Source organism: Myotis nattereri (genome assembly GCF_964212035.1).
Source record: "Myotis nattereri genome assembly, chromosome: 15".
Lineage (NCBI taxonomy): Eukaryota > Metazoa > Chordata > Mammalia > Chiroptera > Vespertilionidae > Myotis > Myotis nattereri.
This window is the reverse complement of record NC_138090.1, coordinates 50,461,386-50,478,289: the sequence shown is the minus strand read 5'-3', so window position 1 is coordinate 50,478,289 and position 16,904 is coordinate 50,461,386. Positions and strand designations below refer to the sequence as shown.

General features: G+C 55.9%; 1 protein-coding gene across 1 annotated transcript; it reads left to right on the top strand.

The window, feature by feature from the left end:
- Nucleotides 1–2,426: 2,426 nt before the first annotated feature.
- LOC308531294 (kallikrein-5-like) lies at nucleotides 2,427–13,733 on the top strand (the record flags this gene model as incomplete). Its single annotated transcript, XM_081108249.1, has 5 exons — nucleotides 2,427–2,499; nucleotides 6,062–6,332; nucleotides 7,515–7,771; nucleotides 8,633–8,766; nucleotides 13,366–13,733. 5 exons carry the CDS (start codon nucleotides 2,427–2,429, stop codon nucleotides 13,519–13,521), a joined length of 891 nt encoding a protein of 296 aa, XP_080964375.1. The 3' UTR covers nucleotides 13,522–13,733.
- Between the last annotated feature and the right edge of the window lie 3,171 nt (nucleotides 13,734–16,904).

Sequence of the window (16,904 nt, the reverse complement as noted above, 5' to 3'; positions counted from 1 at the left end):
GTGGTTGAGCATCGACCTATGAACCTGGAAGTCACGGTTCCATTCCTGGTCAGGGCACATGCCTGGGCTGCGGGCTCGGTCCCCAGTGGGGGGTGCACAGGAGGCAGCCGATCAATGATTCTCTCTCATCATTGATGTTTCTATCTCTCTCTCTCCTTCTTCCTTCCTCTCTGAAATCAATAAAAAAAAAATATTTAAAAAAAAGATATATCTAGAATGAAAAGGTTTGCAAGCTCAACTTAAAAAACTAAGGAAGGGCTAGGCTGTGGATGTGTCACTTTAATGCATGTAATAATCCAAATACACCTCAGAATTTTATTTTTCATTTTTCCCCCCTGTGCACTAAGCCAGCCTCAAGGGTTCTAAGACCCTCCCCCCCCTCCTTGGGACAGAGTGAGGGAGACAGCTGTGGTTTCCCTTCAAGGCACGTGACCTCCACCAGGCCAGCATCTGTGTCCATTTGTTCTTGGGTAGATGAGCCTGGCGCACAGTAGGTGCTCAGCACGTATGTGCTGAATGAGTGTGTGGCTCTTACAGCCTCGTGGGGACAGAGACCTGGAGGAGTCACAGTGAGAGATGTTTGCACAGAGTCGGGGGCACCCAGAAAGACCGGATGGAGAAGAGGTCAGGAGAGGCAGCCCCAGATGGCCCGGGACCAGGGAGGGACAAGTCACCTTTGGGGTTCCCCACCCAGTGCCCCATTTCTCAAAGGGCCCGGAGCCACCCACCCCCTCAGCCTCAGGTGGCCCTGCCCAACTTTCTCACCCACGCCTGGCTGTGCAGCTGAGCCACCGCACCTGCGTGGGGTGGCGGGGGGGGGGGGGGGGGGGGCGGGGGGAGGGAGACGGGGGCTGGATCCTGACCCCTTTCTGCTCCCTGCTCCGTAGCACCAGGGTGCCGCAAGAGAAGGGGTTGTGGGCTGTCTTGGCAAAGTGGCCTGAGTTTTCTGGACCCAAAATGCAGGATTGGAGAGCCCAAGGGACAGAAAGCCAGAGAGAGAGAGAGAGAGAGAGAGAGAGAGAGAGAGAGAGAGAGAGAGAGGGAGAGAGAGAGAGAGAGAGACTCAGAGAGAGGTTGAGGAGGATTGAGCACAGGGGAGGAAAGATACAGGAGCCCAGAGGTGGAGAGAGATTGACCAGGAACCACAGACACAGGAAGGGGCGAGGATATGATCGTGGCCATGGTTGGGCTAGAGCGCCTCACAGCTCAGGAAACTGGACGCGTGAAGTTCGCACGGTGTCTTGCGCCCCAGTCATCCCTCCATAAAGCCATTTTAAAAAAAAAATAAAAAAAATAAAGGCCCTGACTGGTTTGGCTCAGTGGATAGAGCGTCGGCCTGCGGACCAAAGGGTCCCGGGTTCGATTCCCGTCAAGGGCATGTACCTTGGTTGCGGGCACATCCCCAGTAGGGGGTGTGCAGGAGGCAGCTGATCGATGTTTCTCGCTCATTGATGTTTCTAACTCTCTATCCCTCTCCCTTCCTCTCTGTAAAAAATCAATAAAATATATTTAAAAATAAAAAATAAAAAAATAAAGAAGAATTGCAGGGGGTATTTGACAAGCCAAGTGCTCCGAAGCATTCAAAAGAGAGAGGATCGTGGAGACGCAGAACAAAGGCAAGATGTGGAGCCACAGAGGCGGAGGGAGGGAGGGAGGAACAGACACGTTGAGACACAGAGGGACCAGGATCGAGAGAGAGAGAGAGAGAGAGAGAGAGAGAGGAGAGAGAGAGAGAGAGAGAGAGAGAGAGAGAGAGAGGCAAAAAGTGATACTCTGTGGACACCTTATCCCGAAAGAGACTCAGATTCGGAGGGAAGCCAAGAGGGAGAGACGGAAGGTGGAAGGGCTGGAAACGCGGAGACAGGGCTGGAAGGGTGACAGGAGGTGAGAGCAGGCGCGGGGAGCCGGGAAAAGCCTGGGGCCGAGCCGCGCGCCCTGCGCGCAGACCCCTCCCCATCCCCAGGCCAGGAGGCAGGGAGTGGCTTTGGGGACTGGGTGGGGGGTGCTCTAGGGGCGGAAGTGGGGGGAGGCGAGAGGAGTGATTGCTAAGACCCGCCAGGGCGCCTCACTCCCCGGGAATGCGCCCCGGGCGGCCGTGGGTGGTTATAACCCAGACGGGGTGCCGGGCGCCGGGGAGGAGGCGGCGGCGGGACGGCGCGGGCCCCAGACGTCTGCGCTGAGCTGGGAGCGGGCTCCCCACCCCCTACCGGGGGGACGTGCAGGTGAGGCCGGGGGAGGGGAGGGGGCAGCGAGGGAGAGGCGGCTCTCTCTGTCCTCCCTCCCGGCCCCGACTGCAGGGTCGGCTCCCAGGTGGGCAGTGTCCCCGGGCCCCTCTCCGCCCTGGGACCGGGGGAGGGGAGGTAGGAGAGGGGGTTCCCGTCGTCACTTGGCCTCCCGCTCTCTGTCCCCCTGCCGGTGCAGGGACCATGGCTGGGACAGGACCGCCCTGGACGTGGATGGTCGGTGCCCTGCTCACAGCTCTCCTTCTGCGGGTGACAGGTAAGCAGAGGCGCTGCGTGCTGCGTGCGTGCCGGCTGCTGTGCCCCAGGGCGGAGGGCGCTCTGTGGCCCGGGAGCGGGGAGGGGGGACGGGAAGGGGGAGCTGCTCGACCCGCGCCAGGTCCGGGCGAGTGTGAGTCCACGTCCATATCTGTGACTGTGTGACTGGGGCGGGTGCAAGGCGGTGTGGCTCTACTTAGGCCCGTTGGACGGCGTGAGGCCCTGCGCGCGGGGGATTGCAGGTGACGGTGTGTTTGTGCGGGGGATTGCAGGTGACTGCGTGTTTGTGCGGGGGATTGCAGGTGACTGCGTGTTTGTGCGGGAGATTGCAGGTGACTGCGTGTTTGTGCGGGGGATTGCAGGTGACTGCGTGTTTGTGCGGGGGATTGCAGGTGACTGCGTGTTTGTGCGGGGGATTGCAGGTGACTTGTGTTTGTGCGGGTGATTGCAGGTGACTTGTGTTTGTGCGGGTGATTGCAGGTGACTGCGTGTTTGTGCGGGTGATTGCAGGTGACTGCGTGTTTGTGTGGGGGATTGTATGTGACTGCGTGTTTGTACGGGTGATTGTATGTGACTGCGTGTTTGTGCGGGAGATTGCAGGTGACTGCGTGTTTGTGCGGGGGATTGCAGGTGACTTGTGTTTGTGCGGGTGATTGCAGGTGACTGCGTGTTTGTGCGGGGGATTGCAGGTGACTTGTGTTTGTGCGGGTGATTGCAGGTGACTGCGTGTTTGTGTGGGGGATTGTATGTGACTGCGTGTTTGTACGGGTGATTGTATGTGACTGCATGTTTGTGCGGGTGAGTGTATGTGACTGTGTGTTTGTGCGGGTGAGTGTATGTGACTGTGTGTTTGTGCGGGGGATTGCAGGTGACTGTGTGTTTGTGCGGGGGATTGCAGGTGACTGCGTGTTTGTGCGGGTGAGTGTATGTGACTGTGTGTTTGTGAGGCGGATTGAATGTGACTGCGTGTTTGTGCGGGTGAGTGTATGTGACTGAGCAGATGATTGTATGTGACTGTGTGTTTGTGTGGGTGATTGCAGGTGACTGCGTGTTTGTGCGGGGGATTGTATGCGACTGTGTGTTTGTGCAGCGGATTGAATGTGACTGCGTGTTTGTGCGGGTTATTGAATGTGACTGTGTGTTTGTGTGGGTGATTGCAGGTGACTGCGTGTTTGTGCGGGGGATTGAATGTGACTGTGTGTTTGTGCAGGTGATTGTATGTGACTGTGTTTGTGCAGGTGATTGTATGTGACTGTGTGTTGGTGCAGGTGATTGTATGTGACTGTGTTTGTGCAGGTGATTGTATGTGACTGTGTGTTTGTGCGGGTGAGTGTATGTGACTGTGTGTTTGTGCGGGGGATTGTATGTGACTGTGTGTTTGTGCGGGTGAGTGTATGTGACTGTGTGTTTGTGCGGGTGAGTGTATGTGACTGTGTGTTTGTGCGGGTGAGTGTATGTGACTGTGTGTTTGTGCGGGGGATTGTATGTGACTGTGTGTTTGTGCGGGTGAGTGTATGTGACTGTGTGTTTGTGCGGGTGAGTGTATGTGACTGTGTGTTTGTGCGGGTGAGTGTATGTGACTGTGTGTTTCTGCGGGTGATTGTGTGTGACTGTGTGTTTGTATGGGGCCGTATGTGCACCAGTGCAGCTCAATGTGGAGCTGCCCTCCCTCTGAGGCAGTGGCTGTGTGAAGGCGGATGGTGCCCGGCGTGCCATGGCACTAACATGTCTGTGTGCATGGACTGCACATGCGTGCACATGAGGTATGCAGGCGTGTGACTGAGACACTGGGTGTGAGAGCAGGTAGGGCCTCCCCAGGGTGTGCGCCTGGGCAGTGTGCAGGAGACAGCGGTGTGTGCAGCTGGCTCTGGAGGCGATGCATGTGCACTTGTCTGTGACAGCTGTTGTGTGTGTGTTTCCTGGGGTGTGTGCGTGTTCCCGGGGGGGGGGGTGTTTCCTGGGGGTGAGTGTTTCCGGGGGGGGTGTTTCCTGGGGTGGTGCGTGTGTTTCCTGGGGGGGGGGTTCGTGTTTCCGGGGGGGGGTTTCCTGGGGATGTGCATGTTTCCTGGGTGTGTGCGTGTTTCCTGGGGGGGGGGGGTTCGTGTTTCCGGGGAGGGTTTCCTGGGGGTGAGTGTTCCCTGGGGGGGGGGGTGTTTCCTGGGGATGTGCATGTTTCCTGGGGGTGTGCGTGTTTCCTGGGGAGGGGGTGTTTCCTGGGGGTGTGCGTGTTTCCTGGGGGGAGGGGTGTTTCCTGGGGGTGTGCGTGTTTCCTGGGGGGGTGTTTCCTGGCGTGTGTGCGTGTGTTTCCTGGGAGGGGGGTGTTTCCTGGAGGAGGGGTGTTTCCTGGGGGGGTGTTTCCTGGGGTGTGTGCGTGTGTTTCCTGGGGGTGTGCGTGTTTCCTGGGGGGGTGTTTCCTGGGGGTGTGCGTGTTTCCTGGGGGGGTGTTTCCTGGGGGGAGGGGTGTTTCCTGGGGGTGTGCGTGTTTCCTGGGGGGGTGTTTCCTGGGGTGTGTGCGTGTTTCCTGGGGGGGTGTTTCCTGGGGTGTGTGCGTGTTTCCTGGGGTGTGTGCGTGTTTCCTGGGGGGGTGTTTCCTGGGGGTGTGCGTGTTTCCTGGGGGGGTGTTTCCTGGGGTGTGTGCGTGTTTCCTGGGGGTGTGCGTGTTTCCTGGGGGGAGGGGTGTTTCCTGGGGGGGGTGTTTCCTGGGGGGGTGTTTCCTGGGGTGTGATGAAGCTTCTCTGCTCTGGGTGGTCAGCAAGAGCATGACCTGATGAGCTATGGGGGCTGGTGATGGGGTGGGGGGTCGTGTCTGTGGGTTTGTGGGGGGAGGAGCATTCAGGAGGCGCCTTGTGTCAGAACCAGCTCTGCTCTCCCCTCCACGGGGCTCCCCAGGCTGAGCTCGCTTCCCGGTTCCGCTGGGCCCCCCTGAGCGCCCTGACCCGGACCCTTTTCCTCACTCAGCCGCCCCTCAGCGCAGGCCGCACCCACAGGCGGGCCCTGGGCTGTGCCCACCCCGTCAGCCTCTAGGACTCCCCGCTTCACCTCGGGCCTCAATTCCTAGAGCCCAGCCCACGCCCGCGCCCCAATGCCCGGCTCTCTGTAGCTGGACGGTCCAGGTGGCCCTGGCCTGGGCCCCACCCAGGTCGGTCCCAAGCCCCACCCACACCCAGGCTGGGCCGCCTCCAGCCCTGACCCCATTCCCTGAGGCCTGGCCACGCTCCTGGAAACCAGGCCGCACCCCTAAAGCCCCAGCCACAGGCTGCACCCCCTGAGCACCCCAGGCTGCACCCCCTGAGCACCCCAGGCTGCACCCCCTGACCCTTGGCCCCACCCCTGAGGGTGTCCAACTTGACCCTCCCGGCCCCACCCACTGACCTCTGACCACTCCTGGGATCTCTTCGCCACCTGAGCCTGGACCCTGCCCTTGGACTCTAAGCCTGGTTCCCTCCCAGTGGCTCCAGCTCTAGACCCCTGCCCCCCCCCCAAACTCCTGGCCCCACTGTCCACCCCCCACCCCAGTCCCAGCTCCACCTCCGAGCCCCTTCCCTCCTGTTTCCTGCACCCAGAGCCTGTTCTTGCAAATGCGGGTGCTGCCTGCAACCACGCCCCTGCCTCCGGGGCCTCTGGGGCCTCTGGGGGCTCCCGGGACCTCGGAGCCGGGACCAGAGAGGGCACCCGGGAGAACGACAGCAGCAGCCGCATCATCAACGGGACAGACTGCCCGGAGCACGCCCAGCCCTGGCAGGCGGCGCTGCTGCTGAAACCCAACCAGCTCTACTGCGGGGCGGTGCTGGTAGACCGGCAGTGGCTGCTCACGGCCGCCCACTGTCGGAAGAAGTGAGTGGGGACCTCACCCAACCGGGTGGGGGACCGGGGTGGGGGGGGTGGGGGGGTGAGGTGGCCTGGAGGCCAAGGGCTGGGGGAGATGGGTCGGGGCCCAGGGACCACGAGGAGGTAGATTTGGGGATGGGATTGAGGATGGAGTTGGAGCCCTAGCCGGGTTGGCTCAGTGGGTAGAGCCCCGGCCTACCCAGGACTGAAGGGTCCCAGGTTCGATTCCCATCAAGGGCACCTGCCCGGGTTGTGGGCTCCCACCCCAATGGGTGGCGTGCAGGAGGCAGCTGATCAGTGATTCTTTCTCATCAATGATGTTTCTATCGCTCTCTCCCTCCCCCTTCAGCTCGGAAATCAATAAAAGAAAATAATAATAATTAAAAAAAAAAAAAAAATATATATATATATATATATATATATATATATATATATATATATAATTGATTTTTATTGATATGACCCCTACTGGGGATTGAGACCGCAACCCGGGCATGTACCCTAACCAGGAATCGAACCGTGACCTCCTGGTTCAGGGGTCGATGCTCAACCACTGAGCCACACTGTCCGGGCATCAATAAAAATATATTTATTTATTTATTTATTTAAAAAGAATGGAGTTGGGGGAAAGAGTGGGGTGGGGACAGGGTTAAGTTGGGGAGAGGGTTGTGGGTGGGGATGGAGTTAGGGATGGGTTGGATTTGGAGGTAGGAATGCATAGGTTGATGGCTTGGGGTGGGTAAGGGATTTAGGGATGGGGTTCGAGTTGGGCTTGAGGTTGGGGATGGGGATGGACATGGTTTGGGATGGGGACGGAATTGTGGCTGGCTCTAGAGTCGAAAGGGGTGGCTATTGGGATGGCGTTGGGGTAAAGTTGCTATGGGGAATAGATGGGGGATTGAGGATGGGGTTGGGGTTAGGGTTATGGGTGGGGTTGGAGATGGTTGGCTTGAAGGTGGGGATGGTTAGGTTTGGGGTTAGGGATGCATGTTTGGTTTCTGTGTGGGGAAAGGATTCAGGTGGGAGTGGGGATGGGGTGGGGACAGGCGAGGGGTTGGAGGTGGCGATGGCGCTGGGCTGGGTTGAGGATGACGGTGGGTGGGGTTGGGACCAGGCTTGCGGCTGCGGTTGGCGTTGGACATGGGGCTGGGGGTCGGGGTTGGTGGTGATCTGCAGCGTCTTCCTCAGGATTTTCAAGATTCGTCTCGGCCACCGCTTCCTGTCGCCCATGTATGAACAAGGGCAGCAGCTGCTCCGAGGGGTCAAATCCATCCCCCACCCCGGCTTCTCCCACCCTGGCCACACCAACGACCTGATGCTCATCAAACTGAGCCGAAAAGTCATGGAGACGCAGAACATCAAGCCCATCAACATCTCCTCCCACTGTCCAGCCGTTGGCACCAGCTGCTTGGTGTCTGGCTGGGGGACAACCAGCAGCCCCCAGGGTGAGTGTCCAGGTCCCTGTGTGTGTGTGTGTGTGAGTGTGCGCGCGAGTGTGTGTGTGTGTGCGAGTGTGTGCAAGTGTGTGTGTGAGTGTGTATGAGAGTGTGTGTGCGAGTGTGCGCGCGAGTGTGTGTGAGTGTGTGTATGAGAGTATGTGCGAGTGTGTGTGTGCGAGTGTGTGCAAGTGTGTGAGTGTGAGTGTGTGTGAGTGTGTGTATGAGAGTATGTGCGAGTGTGTGTGAGTGTGTGCAAGTGTGTGTGAGTGTGTGTATGAGAGTATGTGCGAGTGTGTGAGTGTGTGCAAGTGTGTGCGTGTGTGTGTGAGTGTGTGAGTGTGTGTGCGTGTGTGTATGAGAGTATGTGCGAGTGTGTGTGAGTGTGTGTATGAGAGTATATGCGAGTGTGTGTGAGTGTGTGCAAGTGTGTGTGTGAGTGTGTATGAGAGTGTGTGTGCGCGAGTGTGTGCGCGAGTGTGTGTATGAGAGTATGTGCGAGTGTGTGTGTGAGTGTGTGCGAGTGTGTGTGCGAGTGTGTGTGTGTGAGTGTGTGGATAGTCTCTTCATGGATGAGAGAGAGAGAGAGAGAGAGAGAGAGAGAGAGAGAGAGAAACATCGATCAGTTGCCTCAACCGGGGGTGGGGAGAGAACCTGCAACCCAGGCACATGCCCTTGGCCTGGAACCCAACCCAGGACCCTTCGGTGTGCAGGTTGTCGCTCCAGCCCCACCAGCCAGGGCTCCGGGTCCCTCCGGATGCTCACGCCTGTCCGCCTTCTCCCTGTGTCTGTCTGAGCACCCTGCCCTGCCCCGTCTCTCCCCGCCGCTCACGCTCACGGTGGCCCACTCTGCCCGTCTCTGTCCGGCAGTGAACTTCCCCAAGGTCCTCCAGTGTCTGAACATCACGGTGCTGAACCACGAACGGTGCCAGCAGGCCTACCCGCAGCAGATCGACAACACCATGTTCTGCGCCGGCGACGAAGCGGGCAGAGACTCCTGCCAGGTAAGAGCTGAGACGTCCGTTCGCCCAGCAGTCCACGCGGAGTGCCGCCTGTGGGACCTGGGGCCTGGCTCAGCGCTGAGCAGCCAGCCACGACCAAATCCGCCAGGACCCCGGTTCTCACAGCCCATAGGAATATAATGGTGTGAGGCATGCCTGTAATTTTAAGTTTTCCAGTAGCAACATTTTAAATATGTATTTTTATTGATTTCAGAGAGGAAGGGAGGGGGAGGGAGAGATAGAAACAGCAATGATGAGAGAGAATCATTGATTGGCTGCCTCTTGCATTGGCTGCCTCTACTGGGGATGGAGCCTGCAACACAGGCATGTGCCCTTGACTGGAATCAAACCAGGGACCCTTCAGTCCGCAGGCCGGCGTTCTAGCCACTGAGCCAAACCAGCTAGGGCTAGCAACATTTTTTTAAAGTAAAAAAAAAAAATAGGTGAAATTAACTATCTTAATAATATGTTATATTTAACCCAATGTGTCTTAATTAATTTCACAATCTCTATATATAAAAGCCTAAGCGACCATTCAACCGGTGGCTATGATGTGCACTGACCACTAGGGGGCAGATGCTCAGGGCACAGGCATGGAAACATGCAACAGACTGATGAATCTCAGAAGGAAGGGGGGAGGGAGGAGGGTGGGAAGAGATTAACCAAAGATCTTATATGCATACTAGAGGCCCAGTGCACGGATTTGTGCACCAGTGGGGTCCCTCAGCCTGGCCTGCAAGGATTGGGCCGAAACCGGCAGTCCGACATCCCCCAAGGGATCCTGGTTTGCGGGAGGGTGCAGGCCAGGCTGAGGGACCCCAGGCCTCTAGTATAATTAATATAAATCAATTGTAAAATGAATTATTTTACATTCTTTTTTTTTCAATTCTAAGTCTTTGAAAGACAGTGTGTAAATTTTTTTTTAACCCTCACCTGAGGGTACACTTTTATTGAATTTTAGAGAGAGAGTAAGGGAGAGAGAGAAAGAGAGAAATATCCATTGGTTGCCTCCCATATGCCTCCCGACTGGGGATCGAACCTGCAACCTAGGTATGTGCCCACCACCTTTTGGTGTACAGGACAGTGCTCCAACCATCTGAGCCACCCAGCCAGGACAGCCAGTGTGCACGAATTTCTACACTGACCGCAAAGGTGGGTTAGCCACGGTTCACGCGCTCACCAGCCCCCGGTGGCGAGTGGCTCCTGTGTAAGACAGCACAGATCTAGAGGGAGAGGTGAAGGCTGCTTTGTATGGTTGTGCACTGCACAAAGCATTCAGATCTCAAGGGGCCCCCTTCCCGTGACCCACATCACAGTGTAGCCTGTCTTTTAGGGCAAATTTCAAGCAGGCGGCAGATAAGTGTCTTGTTCCCACAAAATGTGTAGCATGAAGGTTTTTCAACAAATGCTAGTAAGATGTCTTGAAGAAGGAAAACAGAAACCCATGCTAGAAGAAGAATGTGAGCCCTGGCCGGTGTGGCTCAGTTGGTTGGGCCTCATCCTGTGCACTGAAAGGTTGCCGGTTCAATTCCCAGTCAGGGCGCATGCCCGGGTTGGGGGCTGAATCCCCCATGGGGGCCTCACAGGAGGCAGTCAGTTGATGTTTGATATTTCTCTCTTTCCTTCTCCCATCCTCTCTTAAAAAAAAAAAAAGTCAATAAAATTATATATTTTAAAAAGAATGTTGAATATATAAGATTGATACCAAAGTTGTTGAAAGGGCTAGAGGAGCAAAAAGATTTTTTAAAAATGGCCCAAGAAATGGCATACATAGAGTCATTTCAGAGACTGGTAAGGGCTATGCAGAGAACAAAACATAGCTCTATGATAGCAAGTGATGGGGGCAGCATTCACAATGGTGCTTGGGAGGGCCTCCCGGAAGAGGTGGCATATGAGCAGGGACTGAATGACACCAAGGAGCCAGCCTTGCAAAGGTTAAAGGGCGAGTAAAGCATGTGCAAAGGCCCTGAGGCAGAGAGGAGTTCAGCTGATTCAAAGGACAGAAAGAAGCCAGTGTGTTTGGGGACCGTGTCTGGGGGAGTAACGGGGACCAAGTAGGAGTTGAGGCTGGAGAGATGGCTGGGGGGGTCAGTGTCCAACAATATTTCTTGATCCCCAACACAGAGTTTCTCTATGTTCTCATGGAAACTACATCTATTGCGGATGATAGACATTAAAATTAAACTGATACAGCAATCAGGATCCTTCCCCTGTGCTCAGGCCCCCAAGGGTTCTCGTGGAATGGACATTATCAAGCTCTTAACCACCACCACCCCGGTCCCCCCAACTTTACAAACCTCACCATCGCAACAGCTTCCCAGGTCTCCAATTTCAGTTCTGTTCCCACCTAACAGTAGAAGCACGCACCTCTGCATAGAGGGGTGGGGGTGGGGGCTATCAGAAGAAAACACATCTAGTTTGAATGCCAGCCTTTTAGACTATTTTGGCCAAGCTTGGTGCCTTGTGGTTTGTTGTTTTGTTTTGGTTTGGTTTGGTTTTTGGGGGGGGGTGTTTGTTTGGTTTGGTTTGGTTGTTTTGTTGGGGTTCTTGCGGACGACAAGTTGGTTTTTCATACCAGTGTGCGGGCTTGGCCACTCACAGCAAGAAATAATAACAACAATATGAACAGGAATAATATACTAATGGGAGCGGCTAATTGCCTAAATGGCTCACTTAGTCAGCCGATTAGCTCACTGAGCTCATTATTATTGGCTCTACTTTACAGAACAGGAGCCGCGGCTCAGCGCGCTGAACGAACTGCCGCTCCAAAGGAGCCCTACGGGGATATTAAGCCAAAAAGCATGAGACAAATTAGGCCGCAAGAGAGCTGAAACTTAGAGGTCGGGGGAGCGAAGCTCTTCCGCCTCGAAATGGTGTCTGCTGGTAGGGAAAGAGGCCAGGCCTCAGGCTTTCTTTGCATCGACGCCAGGCTCTGTGGACGCATTCATAATTTGTAAGCGCATCCATAAGAAAAGGCAGTGAAGAGTGGCGAGTATTATTATAGGAGGGTCATTCCAGCCTCGGCCACCCAAATGAGTCCAAGGGGGCAGGTCTGTCCGCAAAAGAGGCCCCAAACCTCAAGAAAGGTTTAAGGAGTTTATTTGAGCCAGACCCCAGAGCAAAATCTCAAAAGATTGAGACCATGGTCCAGGGGATGGCAGGCTGGTGGTTTATTTTATTACTAGAGGCCCGGTGCACAGATTTGTGCACCGGTGGGGGGTCCCTTGGCCTGGCCTGCGGGGATCAGGCCGAAACCAGCTCTCTGACATCCCCCGAGGGGTCCCGGATTGCGAGAGGGTGCAGGCCAGGCCGAGGGCCCCCACCGGTGCACGATTGGGGCCAGAGAGGAACTGCAGGAGGGCTTCAGGGCATGTCTGGCCCATCTCGCCCAGCAGCAAGCTAACCTACCAGTCAGAGCATCTGCCCCCTGGTGATCAGTACATGTAATAGCAACTGGTCAGATGGTCGGAGGGACAATTAGCCTATTAGGCTTTTATATATATAGATGAGCATCAATGCAGAAGAGGTAAGGAAGGTTGCATGATATCCATGGGTGGTGGGTGAAGGAGGCGGGAGAAACCAAAAAGGGGGGCTGGGGGGTTCTCTAGGATTGGATGCAAAGTAACATGGGGAGATGTATGTTTCTTTTACATGTGGATGCAGGATAGTTAACCGTGAATATACATGGTTACCAAGCTATGCGGGTGAGAGCTAACAATGGGGAATGTTGGGGTCCCCTCCTCCCAGTATCCAAGCATTTGTCCTGCAGCCCTGGAGAGGAGCTTGTCGGATAGTTAAGGTTTTGTTATTCCAGATGCACAAAACCCATGGACAGGGCTGGCTCAAGGTAAAGGGCAAACCTGTCACATAGGATATGCCGTCCGGCAACAGCCCACTCGATTAGCATTTTTCTTTTTTATGATTAGGACATCTGTGTGGTTGGTTACTTTCAGATGCTGAGCTCGTCAGACTCGCCAGGGAGCCCCCCTTTTTATTCACGGTTTTTAACCGCCCGGGGGACATATGGCAATGCCTGGAGATATTTTTGATTGTCAGGGGATTTAGGGGGGAGAGAAAGGAGGGAAACTGCTGGGTTCTCGTGGGTAGAGGCCAAGGATGCTGCTAAATTTCTTACGACACAGGACAGCCTCTCACGGCGAGGAATTCCCGGGCCCCAGTGTCAGCGGGTTGAGAAACTGTCTTCCAAGGACTGAGATTTGCCTCTCAGCAAAAGCGAAGGCTCAGTACAAGTAGCATTGGTGTCAGGGGAGGGTCAAGGGCGAGGAAGGGAGAGAAAGGAGTGTCCGGCTGGAGACACACGAGAGGAGAGAAACAGCGAGAGATACAACGGGAGAGACAGACAGTGGAGAGGGTGGGGTTGGGTCGGGAGGGACAGAAGACGGGTGTAGGGTGGACTGTTAACATTCTCTCTCTCTTTCTCTCTCTCTGTCTCTCTCTGTCTCTCTCCACGTCCCTTCGTCTATCCATGTTTTCCCATCTCTGTGTGTCTCTCTTGATGCTCCGCCCCACCCTCACCTGTGTCTCCCTCTCCCCACCTCCCCACGTCTCTGCTTCCCTCTGTGCCTCCCTTTCTCCCCACAGGGTGATTCCGGGGGCCCCGTGGTCTGCAACGGCACCCTACAGGGCCTGGTGTCCTGGGGGGACTTCCCCTGTGCTCAGCCCGACAAGCCCGGGGTCTACACCAACCTCTGCATGTTCACCAAGTGGATCCAGGACACCATACGGGCCAACTCATGAGTCATCCCAGGCCCCGGCGTGCAGGAGGCCTGACACTCCTTCCAGACCCCCCCCCCCGCCCCCCACTGCTTCCTGAAGATGCTGAGGATGTAACGTCCAGCCCCCCGAGTTTCCAGCTCCCTCCCCTGACAGTGGACCGGTCCCATCTCTGCAGTTGGCTCCCAGGGGCATGTCCTCCAAAGGCCAGAAATAAAGCGTCCAAGGAGAAGTGGACTCTGTGTGTGGTCTTCTTGCCGCCGCACTCCCTGGACCCTGGGCAGGGCAGCCCCTCCCTACCACGGGACTGGCTCTGGGAGGTTATTTCCGATGAAGACACGGGTCCACTCCAGCTGCTTCCCATGTTCTTCCCAATATTGAGCGAGTGTGTGACCGTCGGGTGCCGGGAACTGTCCCAGGGTCTGGGGACACCTCAATGGGCAAAACACAGAAAAAAAAAAATTCCTGCCCCTTGGAGCTCACACTCCAGGCAAAGAAGGCAGAGAATCAGGAGATGGACAAACACATTAGACAGGATTGCGATTAAATGACCCCAATCAAATGAGAACGGGGCACGAGGAAAGAGAGGGAGGTTGTGGGGAGGGGGCTGTTTATATTAGACTAGAGTCCCAGTGCACGAAATTTGTGCACTGGGTGGTGGTGGGGGAGGGGGGTCCCTCAGCCCCGCCTGTGCCCTCTCACAGTCCAGGACCCCTCGGGGGATGTCCGACTGCCAGTTTAGGCCCGATCCCACAGGAGATCGGGCCTAAACCGGCAGTCAGACATTCCTCTCACAATCCGGGACCGCTGGCTCCTAACTGCTCGCCTGCCTGCCTGCCTCATCGCCCCTAACTTCTCGCCTGCCTGCCTCATCACCCCTAACCACTTGTCTGCCTGCCTCATCACCCCCAACTGCTCACCTGTCTGCCTGAATGCCCCTAACCACTCATCTGCCTGCCTGATCACCCTTAACCACTCGCCTGCCTGTCTGATCACCCCAACTGCCTCTGCCTTGGCCCCCACTGCAGGAGCTTCATCCGGAATGATGTCTGGGAGGTTGTTCAGCTGTCCGGTCTAATTAGCATATTATGCTTTTATTATTATAGATGGTCATGTCCTAAACCCTCTAAACCCTGGAACCTGTGAATACGTGACCCTGTAGGGCAAAGGGACTTTGCGGGTGTGATTATGGGAAGGGTCTTGAGATAGAAGTATTGTCCTGGGTTCTCTGGGTGGGACCATTGTAATCCCAGGGACCCTCAAAGGAGGGCAGGGGGGTCAGAATGAGAGATTCCATGATGCTAAGAGCTGGTTTGGATGAAGGCAGAGCCGGGGCCTGGGAGTGCAGGCAGCAATGAACTCCCCCTCCACCCCCCCCCCACCCCGCCAGCCCCCCAGGCCCCCAGCTGCCTCCCAAAGTCTTGACTGCCTCCCACCTAGGCCCATGTGGGGCGTCCGACCCAGAGAGCTGTATGAGAATAAACATGTGTTGTCTGAAGCCTCTAGCCGTGTGCTCGCTTGTCACAGCAGCCCTGGGACCCTAGCGGGTGGCATTTGCTCTGAGACCTGCAGGGTGACACCTGACAACCCCGCTGGTTGTCTGGGAGCCTGGGGTTCCAGGCAGAGAGGAGGACAAGCGCAGAGGGTCAGAGGTGAGGACAGGCTGGGCGTGTCCCTGTCCACGGCGAACACAGACCGGCCCGAACAAACAAAACCAGTTTAGCTACGTTCTGCATGAAGAACTAGAAATGTGTGTGTCTAGATGGGTTTACAGGAATACCATACATTTACAAAAATAAAATCACTCCGCAAGCCCTGGCCGGGTGGCTCAGTTGGTTGGAGCATCATCCCGCACACCCGAAAGGTTGCAGGTTCGATTCCCCAGATCGGGGCACGTTCCTAGGCTGTGGGTTTGATCCCCAGTCGGGGCACATACAGGAGGCAGCTGATGGATGTGTCTCTCTCACACCGATGTTTCTCCCTCTCTCCCTCTCTCTAAAAATCGATAAAAACGTATCCTCAGGTGACGACTTAAATTTTAAAAAATCACATACATTTGTTCCGTTGCATATTCTGTCTGTGTGGCTCCTCCAGGTTTTTGTCTGTAGTTGAAAGACACCTCACCTCATCACTGTTGTGTAAACGCCCTCCGATTGGCTTAACAATGTGGATGGTGAACCTGGCCCTTTTAAAGGTAATGTGCTGGTGGATCGTTTGCTAAAATTACGATGAAGAGGGTGGGAGACAGCCCGGCCGGCCAGCGTGGCTCAGTGGTTGAGCATCGACCTATGAACCAGGAGGTCAGAGTTCCATTCCCAGTCGGGGCATGTGCCCAGGTCGCCGGCTCGATCCCCAGTGTGGGGCGTGCAGGAGGCAGCCGATCCATGATTCTCTCTCATCATCGATGTTTCTGTCTCTCCAGCCTTCTCCCTGCCTCTCTGCAATCAACAAGAAATTTAAAAAAAAAATAAGAAGCGTGTGGGGAACGAATGCATTAGGTTCTCTTGTGAAATCGTAAATGGGGAGAAGCAGTGAGCTTGACTCTCTGCTACGTCTCTCTGCTTCTTCCTGCTGATGGCAGAGCCCAGACGCACGCGGGGGTCGGCCTTAGGCTGAAGGGCGAGCGGGATATGGGGAGGGAGGCCTGTGAGCCAGGAGGCCGAGGGTGGTGGCCGAGTCTGACTCAGCACAGGGCAAGTCGGGCAAAATTGAGGTGCAGTTATCATTCTGTCCCAATGCATTGCCCCCTGAGGCCAACTGTTCCTCCAGGTGGCCGGTGACCCAGATAAAGACCCTCCCCCCAGCCCCCCACCCCCGCCCCCTATACACACACCTGGGCTGCCACCTGAGCTGGAACCTAGCTTCTGGGTTTTCCTGGGGAGTTTTTGTTTTGCTGAGAAAAGGGAGGGTCTATGCTTGGACCTCCCCCTTCTCCTCACCCAGAATGTGGGTGCCTGGATGTGGGCCAAGCATCTTTTTTTAAAAAATATATTTTTATTGATTTTTTTACGGACAGGAAGGGAGAGGGATAGAGAGTTAGAACCACCGATGAGAGAGAAACATCGATCAGCTGCCTCCTGCACACCCCCTACTGGGGATGCGCCCGCAACCAAGGTACATGCCCTTGACTGGAATCGAACCTGGGACCCTTCAGCCCGCAGGCCGACGCTCTATCCACTGAGCCAAACCGGTTAGGGCTGGGGCAAGCATCTTGCATCCTGAAGACGACAGCCACAGGATAAAGATGGGACCACACAGGCTCTACCCAGGTTGGCTCAGTGGATAGAGCGTCAGCCTGCAGACCAAAGGGTCCCGAGTTCGATCCCGGTCAAGGGCACGTACCTTGGTTGCAGGTTCTTCCCCGGCCTGGGCCCCTGTCAGGGCATGTGCAGGAAGCAACCAATCAA